The sequence below is a fragment of the Lepidochelys olivacea genome, assembly GCF_965140295.1.
Source record: "Lepidochelys olivacea isolate rLepOli2 genome assembly, chromosome: 2".
Classification (NCBI taxonomy): Eukaryota; Metazoa; Chordata; order Testudines; family Cheloniidae; genus Lepidochelys; species Lepidochelys olivacea.
In genome coordinates this window covers 266574911-266600016 of record NC_140412.1, presented here as the reverse complement: position 1 = coordinate 266600016, position 25106 = coordinate 266574911, and the positions used below count along the sequence as shown (strand labels likewise).

At 48.5% G+C, this 25106-nt stretch overlaps 2 protein-coding genes across 6 annotated transcripts in view; one reads left to right on the top strand and one right to left on the bottom strand.

The window, feature by feature from the left end:
- The window catches only part of KLHL18 (kelch like family member 18), a 37134-nt gene extending 28595 nt beyond the window's left edge, over positions 1-8539 (bottom strand). Inside the window, exon 1 of one of the 2 annotated variants that reach the window (XM_084620156.1) lies at positions 8285-8539. In XM_084620156.1, the coding sequence (XP_084476282.1) occupies positions 8285-8422 (138 nt within the window). In that variant the 5' untranslated portion in view covers positions 8423-8539. The remainder of the gene's footprint in view (positions 1-8284) is intronic. The other variant, XM_084620157.1, reaches the window with a different exon arrangement.
- Positions 8540-8577: 38 nt separating this feature from the next.
- KIF9 (kinesin family member 9) overlaps positions 8578-25106 on the top strand; it is a 43805-nt gene continuing 27276 nt past the window's right edge. For 2 of the 4 annotated variants that reach the window (XM_084620150.1, XM_084620148.1), the window contains exons 1-12: positions 8578-8637; positions 11383-11414; positions 13066-13204; positions 13697-13797; positions 13956-14121; positions 14256-14362; positions 17806-18030; positions 19999-20082; positions 20198-20290; positions 21329-21476; positions 22726-22790; positions 24581-24658. In XM_084620150.1, the coding sequence (XP_084476276.1) occupies positions 13702-13797; positions 13956-14121; positions 14256-14362; positions 17806-18030; positions 19999-20082; positions 20198-20290; positions 21329-21476; positions 22726-22790; positions 24581-24658 (1062 nt within the window). In that variant the 5' untranslated portion in view covers positions 8578-8637; positions 11383-11414; positions 13066-13204; positions 13697-13701. Of the gene's footprint in view, positions 8722-11382; positions 11415-13065; positions 13205-13696; positions 13798-13955; positions 14122-14255; positions 14363-17805; positions 18031-19998; positions 20083-20197; positions 20291-21328; positions 21477-22725; positions 22791-24580; positions 24659-25106 lie in introns of all 4 variants that reach the window. The other 2 variants (XM_084620149.1, XM_084620151.1) reach the window with 2 other exon arrangements.

Here is a 25106-nt window from a genome sequence, read left to right as displayed (position 1 = left end):
CTAAAGAACATGCAGGTCAGTGCTGAAAAGTGAGTTGACAGCCGGTGGAAGTGGCAGAGAAGTAGGATATTTCACTATCATGTTTACTTATATGGAAAGACACTCTTGAAGAGAAAATAGTGTTAATGAAATAGCCTTAGACGTCCAAGTCTTTTATCAACACAAAAGCTATTTCACAGGTATTGGCACTTCAAACCTCAACTCCTCCCCCTGAAATATGTATCAAAAGCGAGCTTGGGAGGATTGCTCAAGCCTCTTCCACAAAGACCACCAAGGGACCCAACTGTGATAGTGGAATTTGTGATCTATCTTAGGCAGATGTAATGCTATAGCATCTAGACACAAAGGAATGTGGAACCGGACGGACTAGTTTCAAATAGGTTAAAGACACATCAGGTGGCAACTACTTTAGATGCTACTAACATCTCAGGAGTGAGAGGCTTCCCATCTCCATCAGACATCCACACACACTGAGAAACACAGCGCTATATAGATAGAGGTCAATACTTTCTCTCTAAGAAACTACCAAGCATGATCATCTAAGTTGTGAAGGGGATTCTCTGATTACGGCTAGCAAGCCTATCCCAAACATTATATCTTAGGGTATGTCTACACTACGAAATTAGGTCGAATTTATAGAAGTCGGTTTTGTAGAAAGCATTTTTATACAGTCAATTGTGTGTGTCCCCACACAAATGCTCTAAGTGCATGTAGTCAGTGGAGTGTGTTCACAGTACCGAGGCAACCGTCGACTTCTGGAGCGTTGCACTGTGGGTAGTTATCCCACAGTTCCCACAGTCTCCACTGCCTATTTGAATTCTGGGTAGAAATCCCAGTGCCTGATGGGGCTAAAACATTGTCAAGGGTGGTTCTGGGTACGTATCATCAGGCCCCCGTTCCCTCCCTCCCTCCGTGAAAGCAAGGGCAGACAATCGTTCTGCGCCTTTTTTCTTGAGTTACCTGTGCAGACGCCATACCACGGCAAGCATGGAGCCCACTCAGCTAACCGTCACCATATGTCTCCTGGGTGCTGGCAGACGCGGTACTGCATTGCTACACAGCAGCAGTTTATTGCCTTTTGGCAGCAGACAGTGCAGTATGACTGGTAGCCGTCGTCGACGTAGTCCTGGGTGGTCTTTTAACTGGGCGCCTGGGCAAACATGGGAGTGACTCAGCCAGGTCATTTTCCTTGTTTCGTCTCATGGCGATTGAGTCCTACCGGCAGTGCACTGTCTTTTAATCTGCAGCTAGCAGAAGACGATGGCCAGTAGTCATACTGCACCGTCTTCTGCCGAGCACCCAGGTGTTGACGATGGCTAGCAGTCGTACTGCACAGTCTGCTGCCAGCAAGATGTATAAAAATAGATGAAGTGGCTTAAAACAAGAAATAGACCTGATTTCTTTTGTATTCATTTTCTCCTCCCTCCCTCTGTGAAATCAACGGCCTGCTGAACCCAGTTTTGAGTTCTATCCTTGAGGTTTTGAGTTCTGTCCTTGAGGGGGCCATTCAGTTTCTCGCAAAGCCACTCCCTTTGTTGATTTTAATTCCCTGTAAGCCAACCCTGTAAGCCATGTCGTCAGTCGCCCCTCCCTCCATCAGGGCAACGGCAGACAATCGCTCCACGCCTTTTTTCCGTGCAGACGCCATACCGCAGCAAGCACGAAGCCCGCTCAGATCACTTTGGCAATTAGGAGCATGTTACACACCACACGCATTATCCAGCAGTATATGCAGCACCAGAACCTGGCAAAGCGAAACTGGGCGAGTAGGCAACGTCAACGCGGTGACAAAAGTGATGAGGACATAGACACAGACTTCTCTCAAAGCACGGGCCCTGGCAAGGTGGGCATCATGGTGCTAATGGGGCAAGCTCTTGCGGTGGAATGCTGATTCTGGACCCGGGAAACAAGCACAGACTGGTGGGACCGCATAGCGTTGCAGGTCTGGGACGATTCCCAGTGGCTGCAAAACTTTTGCATGCGTAAGGGCACTTTCATGGAACTTTGTGACTTGCTTTCCCCTGCCCTGAGGTGCAAGAATACCAAGATGAGAGCAGCCCTCACAGTTGAGAAGCGAGCAGCAATAGCCTTGTGGAAGCTTGCAACGCCAGACAGCTACCGGTCAGTCGGGAATCCATTTGGAGTGGGCAAATCTACTGTAGGGGCGGCCGTGATGCAAGTAGCCAACGCAATCAAAGATCTGTCGATATCAAGGGTAGTGACTCTGGGAAATGTGCAGGTCATAGTGGATGGCTTTGCTGCAATGGGATTCCCTAACTGTGGTGGGGCCATAGACGGAACCCATATCCCTATCTTGGCACCGGAGCACCAAGCTGGCGAGTACACAAACCGCAAGGGGTACTTTTCAATAGTGCTGCAAGCTCTGGTGGATCACAAGGGACGTTTCACCAACACCAATGTGGGATGGCCGGGAAAGGTACATGACGCTCACATCTTCAGGAACTCTGGTCTGTTTCAAAAGCTGCAGGAAGAGACTTTATTCCCAGACCAGAAAATAACTGTTGGGGATGTTGAAATGCCTATAGTTATCCTTGGGGACCCAGCCTCCCCCTTCATGCCATGGCTCATGAAGCCGTACACAGGCAGCCTGGACAGTAGTCAGGAGCTGTTCAACTACAGGCTGAGCAAGTGCAGAATGGTGGTAGAATGTGCATTTGGACGTTTAAAAGCGCGCTGGTGCAGTTTACTGACTCGCTTAGACCTCAGCGAAACCAATATTCCCACTGTTATTACTGCTTGCTGTGTGCTCCACAATATCTGTGAGAGTAATGGGGAGACGTTTATGGCGGGGTGGGAGATTGAGGCAAATCGCCTGGCTGCTGGTTACGCTCAGCCAGACACCAGGGCGGTTAGAAGAGCTCAGGAGGGCGCGGTATGCATCAGAGAAGCTTTGAAAACCAGTTTCATGACAGGCCAGGCTACGGTGTGAAAGTTCTGTTTGTTTCTCCTTGATGAAACCCCCCGCCCCTTGGTTCACTCTACTTCCCTGTAAGCTAACCACCCTCCCCACCTCCCTTCAATCACCGCTTGCAGAGGCAATAAAGTCATTGTTGCTTCACATTCATGTATTCTTTATTAATGCATCACACAAATAGGAGGATAACTACCAAGGTAGCCCAGGAGGGGTGGTGGAGTAGGGAAGGACAAGGCCACACAGCACTTTAAAAATTTAAAACTTATTGAATGCCAGCCTTCTGTTGCTTGGGCAATCCTCTGGGGTGGAGTGGCTGGGGGGCCGGAGGCCCCCTCACCGCGTTCTTGGGCGTCTGGGTGAGGAGGCTATGGAACTTGGGGAGGAGGGCGGTTGGTTACACAGGGGCTGTAGCGGCGGTCTGTGCTCCTGCTGCCTTTCCTGCAGCTCAACCATACGCAGCTCAACCATACTGGTTTGATCTTCCAGCAGCCTCAGCATTGAATCCTGCCTCCTCTCATCATGCTGCCGCCACCTTTCAGCTTCAGCCCTCTCTTCAGCCCGCCACCTCTCCTCCCGGTCATTTTGTGCTTTCCTGCACTCCAACATTGTCTGCGTCCACGCATTCGTCTGTGCTCTGTCAGTGTGGGAGGACAGCATGAGCTCAGAGAACATTTCATCACGAGTGCGTTTTTTTTCGCCTTCTAATCTTCACTAGCCTCAGGGAAGGAGAAGATCCTGTGATCCTTGAAACACATGCAGCTGGTGGAGGAAAAAAAAAAAAGGGGGGATAGTGGTATATAAAAAGACACATTTTATAGAACAATGGGTACACTCTTGCATGGTAAACCTTGCTGTTAACATTACATACATAGCACATATGCTTTTGTTCCAAGGTCACATTTTGCCTCCCCCCAGCGCGTGGCTAGCGCCTCCTCCCTCCCCATGGCTAACAGTGGGGAACATTTCTGTTCAGCCACAGGCAAACAGCCCAGCAGGAATGGGCACCTCTGAATGTCCCCTTAAGAAAAGCACCCTATTTCAACCAGCTGACCATGAATGATATCACTCTCCTGAGGATAACACAGAGAGATAAAGAATGGATGTTGTTTGAACGCCAGCAAACATCACTGCAATGCTTTGTTCTACAGTGATTCCCGAGTACGTGCTACTGGCCTGGAGTGGTAAAGTGTCCTACCATGGTGGATGGAATAAGGCTGCCCTCCCCAGAAACCTTTTGCAAAGGCTTTGGGAGCATATCCAGGAGAGCCACAAATGCCAGGGCAAATTAATCATTAAACATGCTTGCTTTTAAACCATGTATAGTATTTTAAAAGGTACACTCACCAGAGGTCCCTTCTCCACCTGGCGGGTCCGGGAGGCAGCCTTGGGTGGATTCGGGGGGGTACTGGCTCCAGATCCAGGGTGAGAAACAGTTCCTGGCTTTCGGGAAAACCGGTTTCTCCACTTGCTTGCTGTGAGCTATCTACAACTTCATCATCATCTTCCTCGTCCCCAAAACCTGCTTCTGTGTTGCCTCCATCTCCACTGAAGGAGTCAAACAACACGGCTGAGGTAGTGGTGGCTGAACCCCCTAAAATAGCATGCAGCTCATCATAGAAGTGGCATGTTTGGGGCTCGGACCTGGAGGGGCCGTTCACCTCTCAGGTTTTCTGGTAGGCTTGCCTCATCTCCTTAAGTTTCACGCAGCACTGCTTCGGGTCCCTGTTATGGCCTCTGTCCTTCATGCCCTGGGAGATTTTGACAAATGTTTTGGCATTTCGAAAACTGGAACGGAGTTCTGATAGCACGGATTCCTCTCCCCATACAGCGATCAGATTCTGTACCTCCCGTTCGGTCCATGCTGGAGCTCTTTTGCGATTCTGGGACTCCATCATGGTCCCCTCTGCTGATGAGCTCTGCATGGTCACCTGCAGCTTGCCACGCTGGCCAAACAGGAAACTGAAATTCAAAAGTTCGCAGGCCTTTTCCTGTCTACCTGGCCAGTGCATCTGAGTTGAGACTGTTGTCCAGAGCAGTCACAATGGAGCACTCTGGGATAGCTCCCGGAGGCCAATACCGTCTAATTGCGTCCACAGTACCCCAAATTCGACCCAGCAAGGCCGATTTCAGGGATAATCCCCTTGTCGGGGGTGGAGTAAGGAAATCGATTTTAAGAACCCTTTAAGTCGAAAAAAAGGGCTTCGTCATGCGGATGGCTGCAGGGTTAAATCGATTTAACGCTGCTAAATTCGACCTCAACTCCTAGTGTAGACCGGGGCTCAGACAGCAAAACTTTGTTCATGGCCATCACACAGACAATACACTGGTGAACGCTGCTTTACAAAATATTCTTGTGTATTCTTCATTTAGATGTACGTAACCGACACTACTCAGTGTAAGGAATTCAAAATCTATTTATTTATGTAAAACTCTTTCTCAGGCAGAGGGAAATGGGTGAAGAGTCTCAATCTGTGCAGACTGGGGAACATTTTAGGGTTTAATTCAATAGTATGAATTTTGTACTCACTGGACTGGTCACATGCTTTGAGCATGGCAACAGCAGCACTGTATACATCTAAAAACTCCTATTCTGTTATTAACTTTAACAGGGATTCTAGCATTTTCCTCTGAAGGATCTGCTATGGGCCACACTCAGATACTGGACTAGAGGGACCACTTGCCTGATGCAGTGCGCAATTCCTATGTTGTAGTTAGCGTGTTCAGGCTTCAGGGGTTTTATTCTTTTTCAGATAGTGAATTAAATTATCTTGAAAGATAATGGGTTGACAGTCCTAGAGACTGATTTTCCATTTCTCCACATAAGAGAAACAGTTCAGGTAGCAGCAAGCCAATTCTTTGCCCCACCAATGCGTGTCAACCCTGATGTAGAGTGACCACCCTCTGGGAATTAGAAGGGAGTACAATGTCCATGATTCGGTTAGTGCTTGGACTCTTGACTGAGAAGATCAATAAGGGTTCCAATTGCTGTTGTAGATTTTGTGATGTCGACACATCCACCAGACACTGGACTGAACTCCAAACTCATTTTGCTTAGGCCACTAAAAAAGTTGTAACAATTTTTTGCTACCACCATCCTGGGCGACATCTGAATTAGCAGCCTAATGACAGTATCTGTCTTGCAGTAATCTCTCTATGGCTCACATAAGTTAGCATCAAAGGGTGAATGCTATGCCAACCTGTTACTCTGATTAATAGGTTCAGATCAGTATTTCTCTATTATAACCACGTCTACATTTTGTGTGTGTACAGATCCCTGATTGTGGGACCTAGAAGTTACTGTAACAAAATGAATAATATCTCCAAGCAGCAAAAACATAAGCTTCCTGAGCAATATTAATTTGTAGCATGTGTATTTTAGCTAAGATTCCTGCTTCACAACAGTGCTAGTCAGCCTTGCATTAGAGAGAATTGCGAGACCGATAGCTGTGGGAACATCTCAAATTAACAAATATTTCCTATGGCACCTCAGTGGAGAACACAGAACTATTCATGGGGCCACTCCTGGCATGCAAGGATGACTAGTGGCAAGTCATCTAAACAAATATTTAGGGTGAGAAGAACTGCACTAGATGACTCACTTGACGCACCTTTCCACCCAAAGGCATACGATGTAAATGGAGATTAGCAAACTATGGTTGGGTTGGACTTCAACTCCCCTTTGTATGTGACACAGTCTATAGCCTAGGCACCCATTTATACAGAGCTGCTGCTTCTGCCTCCTGTGGGGGACGAAGGCTCATGGGATTGGCGCCACAAACTGGTATAGGTATCGGGCCCCCCCATCCCATTGCCCCACGACCCTCTCAGCTCTGCATCCCGTTCCCCGCCCCATCCCGTGTCATTCCCCCCACACACATCGGGCCCCCCATCCCATCGCCCCACGACCCTCACAGCTCCGCATCCCGTTCCCCGCCCCATCCCGTGTCACCCCCCACACACATCGGGCCCCCCCATCCCATCGCCCCATGACCCTCACAGCTCCGCATCCCGTTCCCCGCCCCATCCCGTGTCATTCCCCCCACACACACATCGGGCCCACCATCCCATCGCCCCACGACCCTCACAGCTCCGCATCCCGTTCCCCGCCCCATCCCGTGTCACCCGCCCCGCACATCGGGCCCCCCCATCCCATCGCCCCACGACCCTCACAGCTCCGCATCCCGTTCCCCGCCCCATCCCGTGTCATTCCCCCCCCACACATCGGGCCCCCCCATCCCATCGCCCCACGACCCTCACAGCTCCGCATCCCGTTCCCCGCCCCATCCCGTGTCACCCCCCCCGCACATCGGGCCCCCCCATCCCATCGCCCCACGACCCTCACAGCTCCGCATCCCGTTCCCCGCCCCATCCCGTGTCATTCCCCCCCCACACACATCGGGCCCCCCATCCCATCGCCCCACGACCCTCACAGCTCCGCATCCCGTTCCCCGCCCCATCCCGTGTCATTCCCCCCACACACATCGGGCCCCCCCATCCCATCGCCCCACGACCCTCACAGCTCCGCATCCCGTTCCCCGCCCCATCCCGTGTCACACCCCCCCCCCGTGTCACATTCCCCCCGCACATCGGGCCCCCCCCATCCTCACAGCTCCGCATCCCGTTCCCCGCCCCATCCCGTGTCATTCCCCCCCACACATCGGCCCCCCCATACCATCGCCCCACGACCCTCACAGCTCCGCATCCCGTTCCCCGCCCCATCCCGTGTCATTCCCCCCCCACCCCATCGCCCCACGACCCTCACAGCTCCGCATCCCGTTCCCCGCCCCATCCCGTGTCATTCCCCCCACACACATCGGGCCCCCCATCCCATCGCCCCACGACCCTCACAGCTCCGCATCCCGTTCCCCGCCCCATCCCGTGTCATTCCCCCCACACACATCGGGCCCCCCATCCCATCGCCCCACGACCCTCACAGCTCCGCATCCCGTTCCCCGCCCCATCCCGTGTCACCCCCCCCCGCACATCGGGCCCCCCCATCCCATCGCCCCACGACCCTCACAGCTCCGCATCCCGTTCCCCGCCCCATCCCGTGTCACCCCCCCCGCACATCGGGCCCCCCCTCCCATCGCCCCACGACCCTCACAGCTCCGCATCCCGTTCCCCGCCCCATCCCGTGTCACCCCCCCACACACACATCGGGCCCCCCATCCCATCGCCCCACGACCCTCACAGCTCCGCATCCCGTTCCCCGCCCCATCCCCCCATCCCATGTCACACTCCCCCCCCCGTGTCACACTCCCCCCCCGGCGGGGCTCCCCCCCATCCCATGCGCCCCCCCCCATCGGGCCCCCCCTCGGGGCTCCCCCCGGCCGGTCGCCGCCCCGGTACCTTGAGGGTCACGTCGCAGAGCTTGCCCTGCCTCCGGATCTCGCCCATCACCCCGTAGCCGCGGCTGGGCAGGTCCCCCACCGAGAAATGCACCAGGTCCTCGGGGTCCAGCTCCGGCTCGGCCGCCGCCTCCAGCATCTTCCCCGCGCGCCTGCCCGGGCCCCGGCCGCCGCAGCGAGGGCAAGGCGCGAGGAGAGAGGCGCCGCCGTCCGCTCCAGCGCCGCGCTGGCCCCTCCCGGCCGCCGTAGCCAACCAGAGCCCGCGGGCCCCCGCCGGAAACGGCCTCCCCTCGCTTCCGCCTTCTCCCGCAGCACTTCCGGACGTGGTGGGAAGTGGCGGTAGTCATGGTAACGGTGTGTACACCCCCGGCCCCAGCCGCGCCCCGGAGCCTGCGGCGCGGCGGGAGCTGGCAGCGGCGGGAAGAGCGGCCGGTCCCAGTTCAGTACCGGGTGTCCGGGCCCCTGCCTGGTGCTGCACGGGCCTTCCCCCTCTCCCCGTCCCGTCTCCCCATCCCCCGGTCCCCTCCCCTCCCCGTCTCCCCATCCCCCTGCCCGGCCCCTCTCCCCGTCTCCCCATCCCCCCAATTCCCCCGGTCCCCTCCCCTCCCCGTCTCCCCATCCCCCCAATTCCCCCGGTCCCCTCCCCTCCCCGTCTCCCCATCCCCCTGCCCGGCCCCTCTCCCTCTCCCCTCCCCGTCCCGTCTCCCCATCCCCCAAATTCCCCCCGGCCCCCTCCCCTCCTCTCCATCCCCCTGCCCGGCCCCTCTCCCTCTCCCCGTCTCCCCATCCTCCAAATTCCCCCCGGCCCCTCCCTTCCCCTCCCCGTCTCCCCATCCCCCTCCCCCCCAACTCCTTCCTCCCCCTTCCCATCTCCCCATCCCCCTGCCCGGCCCCTCTCCCCGTCTCCCCATCCCCCCAATTCCCCCGGTCCCCTCCCCTCCCCGTCTCCCCATCCCCCCAATTCCCCCGGTCCCCTCCCCTCCCCGTCTCCCCATCCCCCTGCCCGGCCCCTCTCCCTCTCCCCTCCCCTCCCCGTCTCCCCATCCCCCTGCCCGGCCCCTCTCCCTCTCCCCTCCCCGTCCCGTCTCCCCATCCCCCAAATTCCCCCCGGCCCCCTTCCCATCTCCCCATCCCCTCCTCTCCCCGTCCCGTCTTCCCATCCCCCTCCCCGGCCCCTCCCCCTCTCCCCTTCCCATCTCCCCATCCCCCTCCCCTCTCCCCATCTCCTCAATTCCCCCCAGCCCCTTTCCCCATCCCGTCTCTCCATCCCCCCCCGTTCCCCCCGGCCCCTCTCCCAGTGCCCCCATCCCCAGCCTCCTCTTCCCATCCCCCTTCCCCCATCCCCCCAATTCCCCCATCCTCACCTCCCAGTGCCCCCTTCCCCAGCCTCCTCTTCCCATCCCCCGGCCCCTCTCCCCAGCCCCCTTCCCCTCTCTCCATCCCCTCACATCCCCCTCGTCCTCACCTCCCAGCGCCCCCTTTCCCAGCCTCCTTCCCGTCCCCCGGCCTTCTCCCCATTCCCCCGGCCCCTTCCCTTCTCCCCATTTCCCCCTCCCCCCTCCCTATCCTCCCCATTCCTCCGTCCTCACCTCCCAGCTTCCCCAGCCTCCTCTTCCTATCCCCTGTCCCCTCTCCCCGTCCCTATCCCCCCAGCTTCATCCCTACCTCCCAGCCATCCCCATCCCTCTGTTGTCATCCCCATCCCAACTCCACCACCTTGCCATCCCTGTCACCGACCCCATCCCCATCTCCTAGCCACCCCCATCCTGTCCCCACCCTGTCTCCCTGTCCTCATCCCCGTCTCCCTGTCACTGTTCCCATCCCCGCAGCCATCCCTGTCCCCTGTCACCATCCCCACCTCTCAGCCATCACAATTATTGCCTCCACTTCCCCACTGTCCTAATCTCAGCTATTCCCATCTCCGTCCCCACATCCCAACCATCTCTGTATCACCACCACCAGCCCCACTCCCACCTATCCGTGTATTGCTACTGGTTTTGATCCCTCATCCCAGCCATCCCTGTGTTGCCACTGTCTGTGCATCTCACTGTCTCTGCATGACCACCACCCACACATCCCAACCAACCCCTCATCATCACCTCGTCCAACCTCACTTGCTCGATCACACCATCTTCTTCCCCATGTCCCAGCCATCTCCTATCTCATATTACCATTGCTCCTATGTCACCACCATCCTCATCCCTGTATCATCTCTGCCTCCATCCCCAATGTATCAGCTGTCCCTGATCTCACATTGCCATGGCTCCTGCATCCTCATGTTCTCATCCCTGCATCACCTCCATTTCTGTACCCACATCCCAACGATCCTCATGCCATCTCTAACTCCACAGCCCTGTGTCACCATTGTCTCTGTAACCATGTCCCAGGCATTTAAAAAATCTGGTTGACTGCATGGCTTGGGAGATTGGTAATGGACTATGGAGCCTTGCACTTCTAGGCCACTGGTTAAAACCTGTCTGAGTGAGTGATTGCTGGGAAAGCTGAAAGGCTGTTTGGTGGCCTGTGTGGAATGACTTCGGTGGATCTCAATCCACCGGATAGGTGCCCATGTGACAAAAACAACTATCACAACTGACACTAATTGGCATTCTTCTTGCAGTCACAGCAGAAAGGCCAAGGACTGAATGGGCTATGGAGACTGAACTCCCTTTCTTATCCATAGCTGAAAACTTCCTGTCAATGATAAAGAATCACAGGAGTCACTTTCTTCTAACACTGAACAAGGAATTTTATTAGAATAAGGAAAATTGCATTTGCCCCAAGGCAATTCTCTTCCTCTCTGTGCTTCACCTTAGAGCTTCTGCTTAGAACCTTCTCCAGCTCCCTCTTCCTGCCTGGCTTCTTGCTACAGCTTTAAAGAAACAGTGCACCTATCCTCACAACCTTCTTGTCCAGGTAGAAGCCTATTGCTGTGGTACTGTGAAAGATTACAGTACCACTACCTGAACTGTACCTGTTCTCTGGATAAAGAAAGGACTTCACTCTCCAGGACCATCAGTCTTTCACTAGCACTAAATACATTTTAAAGTAATAACATAGAAACTGCATATTCATGTATATCTGTTTAATCTCCTCCAGGTGTCCCCAAAAGCTATTATCTGTATTAGCTGGTGAGTATCATGAGTCTGATGAGATGGTAAGAATTTTCCAATTTAAGGGTCTATCCTTGCAAGTCCTTAGTTGGTGAAACTGTCATTGAGTCCTGTGGGAGTTTTGTGCATCTCAGGCTCACAGGATTGTATCCTAAATTAGATTAACAGTATGAATTAGACACCGTGCCTGACATACCATCACACTATGGTCATCGGTCGATGCAATGTAAAGGGTTTAATAACCCTCTATGCTGGAGTATTGATAAAGAAGGAAATCTTGAGGTGTTTGGATCCAGATTATGTTCGGAGTTTGGGATCTAAACTGAACTGGGTTTGGATTGGGTCATTTTAACTTCTTGAAAATCAGCTATTCTTGTGAGATTTTCAATATCTTGTGCTAAAATTTGACAAAAATAGGTTTTTTCATGATATTTCTGCCATATTTAAACCAGAGCCAAAAAACACACTCATCTTTCTTTTTGGGATCCAGTTTGGAAACACGGTTGTAGTGGTGTGTTTGGATCCGATCCCCATTCCAAAAAATCCTATTGGATTTGGTTTCAGGGTTCCAGGTTTGGGCCTCGCTTAGTTTTAAGGAGGAATCTGAATGAAAAGAATATTGTCATTTGGTGCATTAAGAGACAGTTAATTGAAACTAGAATTTGACCTTCCAGAAGTCCTCTATTTTAGGAGTTCACACCAAAAGCATTTGCATCCAACCATTACCAAACTCTAGGCAGAGAGAACCAGGATGCAGAATTGTGCAAAACCAAAGAGCCAAGGAAAATGACAAGGGAATAATTAGGTACAATTAAAGAGAAATCCCCCTCATATGAAATGAATACACATACATGCCCTGGGTTGTGTTTCTTGAGCCATTCAGATTGTTTGTAAAGTGCTTTGAGAGCCTCACAAGAAAGGTGCTTTTCAGTGATCATGAGACAAAGAAATGTCTATATTTTTTTATTCATTTAAAAATGAATCAGATGGATAATAAATCACTTGAAGCAGCGTAAGGAATGCAGAGCCTTGTTCTACATGGTAACAGTGATGTTGTAACCCTGTGTCAGGTAATTTGATCTTAGGTGAACAATAAACAAATAATCACCCTAGAAAGCTGATATGCTAACATACAACACCCCAGGGGTATTCACCCTGTGTAATGGCCACTTTGTGCTATCTATGCCCCTGGGAGGCTAAGACCCCCTACAAAGGGGGCTGTTTTGGGATAGTCCATGAATAGGTGGGAGCAGGAGGTGGTGTGGCCAGAGCATTCCTAGTTATTCTGAATTATTCCCTTTTGCTCAAGGCCCACAGTGCCCATGCTAGTTGAAGCACAAGTTAAGGCAACTCTCAGATTGCAGGCTCTTTGGGGCAGGACCACATTTATCTCTCTGTAAAATGCTTAGCACAAAGTGGCCATAATCTTAATCAGAGAATCTGGGTGTCATAGTGAAATCATCATCATAATAATGAATGAATAATATAGCAGCTTTTGTCCATGGATCACAAAATCCTATGTCTGATGTAAAACATTTTCATTAAAACTTTGTGGCTAAATTGTTGCTGCGGTAGCACTGCGCCTTTAACGCATCCTCCTGTTACTGTAAGAATTACATGGTTGGGTCTTTGCATTTATACTCAGTGACTTCCAGTGCTCTGTTTACAGGTGAAAAGATTATTTTTCCAGCTGTCAGCATCACTTATTCCTCTTGGGATCTGAAAATCAAGCTGGTCTCTCCCTGCCTCTCAATTCACGACTGATCAAAAGTTTGCTGACAGAACCTAGGGCCAAATTCTGCACTCAGGTACACCACTGTCAAGCTGGCGTAACTGCATCAATGTCAACGGTTTTCTACCAGATTTGTATCAGAGAGCAGAATCCAGCCATTAGCTGAGAGTTGCACTGATGATGCATGAGGCAGAATAGAATCCATCTCATTCTCCTATAGCTGTTTTGTTCTGCAGGACTAGCAGGAAGAGAAGCTTGTTTGTGTCAGTAAATAACTAGGACTCAGATACACAAGAAGAAATTGTAATGACTAAGAAGGTTTTTGCATGTTCTATTTTTACATGTTCACTTTTCTGACTTTAAAAATTTCCCTGCTTAGGCTAGATGTGTGCTTATAGTTCCTCTTAATAAACCAGTTAGAAACTACAGTTTAACATTTGTAAACAGTTTATTTTAAAAATTGATGACACTGCAGCCTACCTTTTGCTGATGACAGCCTTTTAACTGTATTTTAGAGAACACTGTATTTTCTTGTAAACCTGATTTTCCCTTTCCCCCCTTCTTTTAGTTACAATGAGTGCAAAAGAAAATAAAGTACATGCATTTGTGCGAGTCAAGCCAACAGCTAATTTTCCTGAAGACATGATCAAGTATGGGCCAGACAACAAGGTAAAGGAACAAGAGACATCAGGAGCATAATGGATTTAGATTCTGATTTAAGTTATGGTAGCAGAAATGAGCAATAACCCTGCTGTAGTTACACTGGGGCTGATTTTGGCCCAATCTCTCTTGTAGCACATCAACATTCTTCATCTCTGTCTTTTTAGAGCATAGATATTTACATCAGGAGAGATATTAAGAAAGGAGTCGTCAATAACAAGCAGACTGATTGGTCCTTTAAATTGGATGGTGTTCTTCACAATGCCTCACAGGATTCGGTTTATGATGCAGTAGCTAGGGACTTGGTATCCCAAGCTCTGAATGGCTATAATGGTAATTTTTTTATTGATATGTGTTATTTTAAGATATAGTGGGGCTCCCCATCTGAGGATAAGGTCCCTTTGATGTTACATTGGAGAAATGAATGAGTCCTGCTGAATTTATTGTTTTCCTTTAAACTTTTCTAGGCACTATTATGTGCTATGGGCAAACAGGAGCTGGTAAAACATACACCATGACAGGAGCAACTGAAAGCTACAAGCATAGAGGAATCATACCCCGAGCTATACAGCAGGTACCAAAGATTTGAATTAGAAAGGAGGGGAAGAAGGAGAAACTAGTACATCTGTCATATCATCTGTTATCCTCCCAGTCCTAAGAAATGTGTTGACCGCCCCAAACATGGTCACCACCAATTTATTTTAACAGGAGATGGATATTATATGGTCCTTAAAGAAGTTGTGGGACAATAAAACATCATTATGTTGCACCTTGATGTTCCATTGTGATTTTTCATTGTAACACTGTGACCTTGTGCCGTGAGAGTGGTAACATTTCAATGCAATGTGATGACGTTGCATTGTGATATGCGGACATGTCATCCTGTTGCAACATAAACATGATGTCATGATGTGCAACTTTCTTAACCTCTCAAAAGGGTACTCTGTTGGGTGAAGAGTCTTGTGCGCCTGCTCCCAGAAGCACAGCTGAAAAGCAGAGTGTAGGGCTGACATAACCTACACAAACCAAAGCTGGAAGGTGTTCTGCATTATTTGTTTCCAGTAGCTGCTGTGTTAGGTGTTTTCCAAGCATAAAAAAGAACCAATTCCTGCAACAAAGAGCTGATCTGATTAGCTCATTGTTATATTGTCCTTAACTCCCGCCCGAATAATTTCTTACTAGTTATATTCCTTGGTGTTAGTGTAAGTGCTGTTCGTGCAATTAGAAAAAAGCAATTCAGCCAGCAAATGGAATGTTCTTTATTGTTTAGATAAAACACAGAAAAGTCTTGTTTTAGGCTTCCTACCCTTGACACTATCCCTTTAAAGGTATAATATTTTCAAAACCAAAATAATTTTGAAAATCTTATTAGAGCCGCTGCAGTCCTGCTGAGAGTGTGCCATACACTTACTGACTGATTTATAAAAAAAGAACAGGAGTACTTGTGGCACCTTAGAGACTAACAAATATATTTGAGCATAATTTATAAATTTTATAAAAATTTAGGTTGGAGCAAATGCGGTTGTATCGCAGAGCTTGGCTGTGGACAATGGATCGTGTGGTGTAGTCAGGGTGAAGGCTGGAGGCATGTAGGTAGGAATAGCTAGTCTAGTTGGCAGCCGGTGTCAAGTGGAGTGCCCCAGGGGTCGGTCCTGGGGCCGGTTTTGTTCAATATCTTCATAAATGATCTGGAGGATGGTGTGGATTGCACTCTCAGCAAATTTGCGGATGATACTAAACTGGGAGGAGTGGTAGATACGCTGGAGGGCAGGGATAGGATACAGAGGGACCTAGACAAATTGGAGGATTGGGCCAAAAGAAATCTGATGAGCTTCAATAAGGATAAGTGCAGGGTCCTGCACTTAGGACGGAAGAACCCAATGCACAGCTACAGACTAGGGACCGAATGGCTAGGCAGCAGTTCTGCGGAAAAGGACCTAGGGGTGACAGTGGACGAGAAGCTGGATATGAGTCAGCAGTGTGCCCTTGTTGCCAAGAAGGCCAATGGCATTTTGGGATGTATAAGTAGGGGCATAGCGAGCAGATCGAGGGACGTGATCGTTCCCCTCTATTCGACATTGGTGAGGCTTCATCTGGAGTACTGTGTCCAGTTTTGGGTCCCACACTTCAAGAAGGATGTGGATAAATTGGAGAGAGTCCAGCGAAGGGCAACAAAAATGATTAGGGGACTGGAACACATGAGTTATGAGGAGAGGCTGAGGGAGCTGGGATTGTTTAGCCTGCAGAAGAGAAGAATGAGGGGGGATTTGATAGCTGCTTTCAACTACCTGAAAGGGGGTTCCAAAGAGGATGGCTCTAGACTGTTCTCAATGGTAGCAGATGACAGAACGAGGAGTAATGGTCTCAAGTTGCAGTGGGGGAGGTTTAGATTGGATATTAGGAAAAACTTTTTCACTAAGAGGGTGGTGAAATACTGGAATGCGTTACCTAGGGAGGTGGTAGAATCTCCTTCCTTAGAGGTTTTTAAGGTCAGGCTTGACAAAGCCCTGGCTGGGATGATTTAACTGGGAATTGGTCCTGCTTCGAGCAGGGGGTTGGACTAGATGACCTTCTGGGGTCCCTTCCAACCCTGATATTCTATGATTCTATGATTCTATAAGCTTTCGTGGGCTACAGCCCACTTCATCGGATGCATGCATTGGAAAATACAGGAGGGAGATTTTATATACACAGAGAACATGAAACAATGGGTGTTACCATACACACTGTAACGAGAGTGATCAGTTAAGGTGAGCTATTTACCAGCAGGAGAGAAAAAAAACCTTTTGTAGTGATAATCAAAATGGGCCATTTCCAGCAGTTGACAGGAACGTGTGAGGAACAGTAAGGGGGAAAAATAAAAATGGGGAAATAGTTTTACTTTGTGTAATGACACATCCACTCCCAGTCTTTATTCAAGCCTAATTTAATGGTGTCCAGTTTGCATATTAATTCCAATTCAGCAGTATCTCGTTGGAGTCTTTTTGAAGGTTTTTTGTTGTAATATTGCGACTTTTAGGTCTGTAAGCGAGGGACCAGAGAGATTGAAGTGTTCTCCGACTGGTTTTTGAATGTTATAATTCTTGCGTCTGATTTGTGTCCATTTATTCTTTTACGTAGAGACTGTCCGGTTTGGCCAATGTACATGGCAGAGGGGCATTGGCAGCACATGGTGGCATATATCACATTGGTAGATGTGCAGGTGAACGAGCCTCTGATAGTGTGACTGATGTGATTAGGCCCTATGATGGTGTCCCCTGAATAGATATGTGGACACAGTTGGCAACGGGCTTTGTTGCAAGGATAGGTTCCTGGTTTAGTGGTTCTGTTGTGTGGTGTGTGGTTGCTGGTGAGTATTTGCTTCAGGTTGGGGGGCTGTCTGTAAGCAAGGACTGGCCTGTCTCCCAAGATCTGTGAGAGTGATGGGTCGTCCTTCAGGGTAGGTTGTAGATCCTTGATGATGCACTGGAGAGGTTTAGTTGGGGGCTGAAGGTGACAGCTAGTGGTGTTCTGTTACTTTGTTGGGCCTGTCCTGTAGTAGGTGACTTCTGGGTACTCTTCTGGCTCTGTAAGTCTGTTTCTTCACTTCAACAGGTGGGTATTGTAGTTGTAAGAACGCTTGATAGACAGACAGAGACAAACACCTAGAAGATCTCTGAGGGGTTGGAGCAAATGCAGTTGTATTGTAGAGCTTGGCTGTAGACAATGGATCGTGTGGTGTGGTCTGAATGAAAGCTGGAGGCATGTAGGTAAGTATAGTGGTCAATAGGTTTCCGGTATAGGGTGGTGTTTATGTGACCATCGCTTATTAGCACTGTATAATATAATATAACTAATATATTTGTTAGTCGCTAAGGTGCCACAAGTACTCCTGTTCTTTTTTCGGATACAGACTAACATGGTTGCTACTCTGAAACCTGACTAATTTATAGTGATTCACATCCTGAAAAGCCACAAATTGATAGGAACCTTGTTTGTGAATTCAGACTGTCATTGACAAGCATATGATCTGTGCAGGTGTTCAGGGCAGTTGAAGAACGCATTGATCAGTCCATCACTGTCCGAATGTCCTACCTGGAAATCTACAATGAGACTCTCTTTGACCTTCTCTCCACTATGCCTCATGACATGTCCGGTGACACTCACATGGCTGTAGTGGAGTACCCCCAGGGTGTCTTTGTGAAGGGCTTATCTATTTATCCAGCCAGCCACGAGGAAGATGCTTTAAATCTCCTGTTTGAGGCAAGATAAAACAATGACTCACTATTATTTCTCATCCTTATTTTTTATATTTATTTTTGCTGATTTAGCTAAGGAAAGGAGAGTTGTCTTGGGGTTAGAGCAGAAGATGGGAAGTCATGACTCTTAGGGTGAGATCCTCACTTCTTCTCCAGTCCCGGCATAAAACCCCTGGTTCCTGTCAGGGAGGATTCCGTGGTGCAGATACTGTGGAAAACAGCATATGTCTGCTGTCTGAGAACCCCCTTGCAAGTCCTGGTATATGGGCAGTGCTGTGGTGAGGCTGAAGGTGGAAGGGGTGTGTCTGGGGTGGGGCTGCATCACACAGTGCTGTGGAGATTCCAGGCAGCACTGTGGCCCATAGGGCAGGCCAGGGAGGCTGCTGTAACTTAGGTTCCCAAGGTTGTCTAAATTATGCTGCGGGCCTCCCTAGCCCTAGAGCAGCACAGGACTGGGAGTGCAAACTGGCTTGTTTTCAGTGTGCTGGTGATCACATTTAGGAAGTCAAGGAGCAGGTTAAGCAGAGTGCAAAGGATAGTCTGTAACATATCCTAGTTAGCAGAACCAATGTCTGAACCGTGTTGTTTTTCCTTTTTGAAAAAATGCTTTTCAACACTCTCCCATAGCAAGTGAAGACACTTACCATTGACACTTTCTACAGATAGATGGGGCAGTCATGGCATGCCTACATCTAGGCAGTCATGCAGAGGGGACACTCAGATAGCTGGGCAGGTGAAACTAGGAGGCATACATACATCTGCATCAACTTTGCACATAGGGGCCTTAGCTTGGACAAGAGTAAGTTGAACAGTTAGCTCCATATCTAGAAAGCATGTTTCACCAACAACTGAAAAGCCCTTAAACCCTTCCTTTTTTTGCTTTCCAATTGCTGAGACTATGTTCAGGTGTTCTGATGAAGCTCAGGCTGGGTAGTCAGCTGGGTTACTAGTAACAATCATTCTTGATTTCTAGAACGGGAGACATACGGCTAACCACAAGACCTGGGAGTCAGGAGAAGTGCCAGAGCAGTTTATGGAGATAACTAGGCACTTAGACATCAAAATGATCTAAACAGCACCCATAGTTATTTGTGCCTGCGAATTGGGGGTACAAGAAGGGAGGCTGAGTTTTGAAAAATCTGTCCTTTGATCTCTGTGCTTCCATTTCCTCATCTGTAAAACAGGGATAAGAACATTTCTCTAAAGATACCAACTTGACTGGGTTCCTGTTTTGGGGTCTCAACTCCTTACCATGAGGCAGGCCAGAACTCCTCTCATTCTCAAAGGCTTTGAGACACAGAAAGGCCAGCCGCCTTTTGAGACTAACTACAGGTGCCTTAGTGGTGCCCTCTAGAACTTCAGTTCCTTTCTCACCGTGCTCCACTGTGACGCTCCCTGTCAGAATTGCAACCATCACAGACTGTCACAGCATCATTTTCAGTGACTGATGCATTTTCTTGTGGTCTCTTCCTATCCTATAAGTAATCTTGGGTGTCTATTACACTTAGGGGAGATCTTTGCTTCATGCTTATCAAGGAACTGAAGCAGGCATGGACGCACTAAGTCTTGCCTGCTGTTCCTCAAAGGGCCACATTTTTTGAGGATTAGGGGAGCTCTGGCCCCTTTCACACTAGGAACCTGAGCCCCAGGGATGGGAATCCAGTTAATATGGAATCTTCAGAGAAGCAGTATGACAGATAAGTAGTGATCCCCTACCTGTCTTCATGAGTGGAATATTTGCAGTGTGCTTTGAGAGCCATGCTAGAAATGCTTAGGATAGACAGATGTTGGGAGTGCCTCAGATAGAAGGCTGTGGATAAGTGACCAATTTTATTATTATCTCTACATATTGAAGTTACAAGCATTGTTTGTTTAACTGTGACTTTAATAGTCTTCCTTTCGTATTTATTCTACTAGTATTTATTTTATTTTTTAATACAAATAATGTCCTGAATTTTGACTTCATTTTCAGGGTGAGACCAACAGAATAATAGGTGAACATACTCTGAATAAAAATTCATCCAGGTCCCATTGCATATTCACTATCTATATTGAGGTAAGGCCGCTGGCAGGTTTCCTGGGGGCTCAGAGATCTAGGGGTCTTTGGAATTTAAATGTGTACTCTACTTCCACCTTGTTGTGTGTAATGTTAAATACATTTTTTTCCCCAGTCTCATTCCAGAATTTTGTCAGATGCCAAATACACTGCTTCAAAAATGAACCTAGTGGATCTGGCAGGTTCAGAGAGAGTGGGGAAGACTGGGGTAAGCAGATGGGGGGAAATGTTTGCTCTTTGTAAGAGATGGGTCCAATTGTTAAAGTGATGCATGTGGAGTCAGAGGACTTTTCCACTACAGTTAATGGAAACAGCAAAACTGAATTCCCTTTATGCCATATTGAACATTTACCTCTAAAGGAGGCTGGTAGTAAACATAATTTATATTTCCGCTTTAGCCGACTGAATTTTATTCTAGCTTGTTTCTGGGAATTTGGTGTCAGGACGAGAAGGAGCTTGATTCTGGTGTTAGATGTACGCTTCAGTTGTTAATCCCTAAGTATGCGTCAGCATCTCCTTACCACAGTTGCACATGTGGAGCTGTAGATTTTTCAGGATCTATGCTTGACACAAGAATCAAACCCCTGGTCAGTAGATGGGAGGAACCATGACAAATCTCTACCCCATGAAAGCATCAGAGGATGCTCAGTTATCTTCCGTAGCTGTAATACCTTTTTATCAAGTCCAAATGTGCAAAACTCCATCCTCCATGCACCTGTCTCCTGCTTGATCATTCCTTCCAACAGTGTGATTGCTCAGTCTAGGCAAGAGCCTGAGCCATCAGCCTTATTGGGAACTCTTTGTAATTCAGCTTCATTCTGCAACTGCGCTGAAAGCAAAAATCCTTCTGCTTCTGGTGATACTATAGAGACTGATGTAATCACCTTTCTGAAACAATAGGGAACAACTTAAACTTTCACTGCTCCCCTGTGATATACTATGTTGTGTTGAGCAAGAAATCCCCAGGCAGCCTTGTGACAAAGAGAGGATTTCCCCTTTCAGAACCAGGAAAGCCAATATTCTGGCAGACTTGTTATTGCCCAATCACAGCCCTGAAGAACTTGCTCTCAAACTGCAGAAAGCCCTTCAGGATCTAGAATCTCATAGTTAGTCTGTGTTGGACTCATCATCTCGTTTATCCTCCACTTCAATCAGAGCTGTAAGCCCAGTGAGGGACACACTGTATTTCGCAGTTCACCTAGAAAGATGCATGTGGAAACTTTTTGTCTTTTGGTCTTTCTTACAGTCTGAGGGGCAGGTTCTGAAAGAAGCCACATATATCAACAAATCTTTGTCATTCCTTGAGCAAGCTATCATTGCACTGGCTGATCGTAAGAGGGACCACGTCCCCTTCCGGCAGAGCAAGCTCACCCATGCCCTTAAGGATTCATTAGGTAAGGACCTGGAATCGGAAGAGAGGAATGAGAAAATATCTTGGTTTCAGTTCTCATGAGGAGATCAAGCCATGACCAAACATGCTCAGTCAATCTGTTGGCTTGTCTACACAGCGATTTAATGCATGGCCAGCCAGAGTGTGAATCTACAGCGCACTAGCTTGCTGTGCACTAAGTGGCTCTGTGGACCCTGTTATAACACACTAAAAGTTCCATAGTGCACTTTGACTGCCTACCATTTCAAACAAGCTAAACCAAGGCAAAGTGATTTCCAGATCACTCACCATTCCAGTGATGTGCGCCCATGTCAAACAGCAGTATGTCAAAATGCACTACTGAATTTACAGTGCATTCTAGCATTGTCCACATGGCCAGTTAGTGCTTGGCAAGCCAGTGCACGATAGATTCATGCCCTGGCTGGCCATGTGCTAAATCACTGTGGAGACAAGCCCCCACCTAATAGTCTAACATATGAAAAATTAGCAGTGGTTTCTGTTTTTCTTACCTTAATGAAACATCAGGCGCACGTACACGCAAGCCTCATACTGATCAAGCCAGTAGAAACGTTACTAAATTTTTCTCAGCTGAGAATACTTTAAAAACACACCACAGTCCTTTCAAAGTTCTGATCCTGCAGGTGCTATCAACTCTCATTGAGCCCTGCAGAAGTTGAGGATGAGCAGGACCTGAGCAAACATGACAAATGCAAAAACTGTATTACATCTGGAATCTGTAGGACAGGTATCCACTTTAACAACAGCGTATGACACAGTCTGAATAGAGAAAGCCACTGAAGACAGGCTGTAGACATCGGCAGTAAGGAACTGAAATCATACAAATTAAGGGTGGAATTTCAAAGCTCTCAGCATTGGCCCAATCCTACTCCTCCCTCTGATTTCATTAGATGAGAGGCCAACACTGAGCGCTTTTAAAATCCCACCTTTCAGCTTTTACCCCACTCCAACCATTTACAGTTTGCATTGCCATATACTTAGCACTAACCCAGAAGGCTGGAGTCAGAACATTGACTGTTCCATTAACTCATTCCATACCTTGCTTATGAACATTATCTTTCATGTTCACCACCGATAACCCTTCCTGTTTTCTTGAAGGAAAAATTACAAACTAGCAATGTTCATTGTAGTCGTGATGTGTCTTTCATTCTTCACTCACTACAGAATGTAAAATTCTCCAGGAAGGAACCCAACACAGAGGAAGTCACATTCCTCCCCCTTGCTGTCTTTTTCAGGGGGAAACTGCAATACAGTCCTGGTGGCAAATATCTATGGTGAAGCTGCTCAGATAGAGGAGACTGTAAGTGGAGAGAGTTCCTTCAGAAACAATGTCCTTCATTTAAAGACATTTTGGTCCTGTCTGCGCTACAGTCAAAATCATGCTAGCAATAACCATGATTAAATTGTAGCATCCAGAGCACCTTAATCTGAGGTCCCAGGGAAGTATCATGTCAAATTCAACAAAATCACTTGACATTGCATCAAATGCAGCATGGTGGGAACTATATGGGGCTGGTTTTTCCAGTCTGCTAAGGCCACTCTGTGGCCACATAAGCCATCCATTGAGGATGCTAATCTTCCAAGGGGAAAATGAGACCCATCCAGATAAATACTCAAGGCCAAATTCAGTCTGGATCTAAACATGCATCGTTTCATTATGTATTATTATTATCTGTACCTTTCCAGCAATGGATTTGGAACTGTACAGCACACAGTGAAGTTAATAGTTATACTTAAGGCCCTGTTATAATCGGAGATCTTTTTTTGAAAATGCCCAGTAGTGCCACGCATAAAGTGTTGATTTTCATAGAACATGCATGGCAGCCGAGTCCCTTGTGAAGTGCTGCAGTTTTTTCAATGGTGGGGAGGCAAAAGTGAGCATCTGTGCACATCAGTCTTCTGCTCAGCGCAGCTAGTGCGCAGCATCACATTGGAAGAGCAGTTTGTGGGGGACACATGTGAGACACAGTAGCCAGCGCTGCCATCACTTGGAACACAAGCAGCTGTGGCCTCAGTGGGAAGGAAGAAATGGGCATTTGTGTTCTGGTCTTCTACTCAGTGTGATGCCTGGCACATGTCAGTGTCGTGTCAGAGCAGCTGTTTGGGGGGACTTGGCAGCCGGTTTTATGCGAGGCACAGTAGCCAGTGCGGCCGCTGCTTGGAACATGCACTACAAGTCACACAGAGCACAAGACTGGCATGTGCGGATGTCTGCTTCCACCTTCCCGCTGAGGCCACAGGTTGTTCATGTTCCAAATGGCAGTGGTGCTGGCTACTGTGCCTCACATAAAACTGGCCGCCAAGTCCCCCCGAACTGCTGCTCCAATGTGATGCTGCCACGGACTAAGAGCCACACAAAGCACAAGACCAGCATGCAGATGCCTGCTTCCATCTCCCCGCTGTTGGAAAAATCGTGGTATTGGGCTAATTTTGTGGTTTCCGCTCAGTCTGTGAAATTGTGATTTCCACAGGGCCTTAGCCCACTTTACACAAGGGCTGAATTTGGTCCTTGGTAGCAGCTACACAAACAATTTGGTATGCTAGTACCAGCAATAACCTCCTCATGGTGAGATCGCTTAGGCTTTGGAATAATTCTCCACAGGAAGTTGTTGGTAGCCTCATTGCTTGAGTCATTTAAAATTGGGCTGAACAAAACACGACCGTAAAGTATTGAAGGGAGGAATTCTGCAGTTTACCAGGGAAGGAGTTAGACATTTTTTGAAACTAAATGACCTGTCATACAATCTTCTCTGCTATTGGATATCATAATTGTTCTTTATTATTTGTGCTGCGGTGACACCAAAGGCCTCAGTCCCATTGTGGTAGGTGCCGTACACACATATAACAGAAAGGACGGTCCTCACCCCGAAGAATTTACCATCTAAAGATGAATAATCATCTAGAAGCAACCAGGCACTAGAAGACCTACTCCTGGAATGGGGATAGTGTAGAATGGTGGCCTACAATGATATAGCTTTTCCATTTCTAGCTTCTGGGATCCTATAGTATTAAAATAGCAAAGGTTTTTGAGTCTGGTCTGGTGACCCAAACTTGCTTCCTCTTTGATAGGCAAACTGTAATGTTTTTCAGCTGTCCTCTCTCCGTTTTGCTACCAGAATGAAATGGGTCACAACAGAGCCAGCCATCAATGAGAAATACGACCCAGAGGTATGTATATTTTTGTGGGGAAATGGAAGGAATGAGGTTCTTTTTCTTAAATCCAGGAAAAATTAAGACAACGCTTCCCAAACTTCTTCATCATGTGTATCACATATTAATAGAGAAACTGTCTCATGGACACCTTCCCTCCCACTGAGAGGATCATCTCCAGTCCCATCTGAGACCCTGCAGACCACCTCCCTTCCCAAGGCTGGTCACACAACGTCCCCGCAACAACTACAGCAATTATTCCTATGGAAAAGTAACATTAGAAAAGTAATCAATATATTTTAGCTTCTTTTAATGCACTTTAAAACAGGGAGGAGACTTAGAATTTTGTGTCCAACCAGCTCTCCTCAGACCACCAGGAAGTGCTCGATGAATTACTGGTGGTCCATGGACCACACTGTGGGAACCACTGCTCCACAACACACGTGGCAGGAGAGAACCTTGCTGT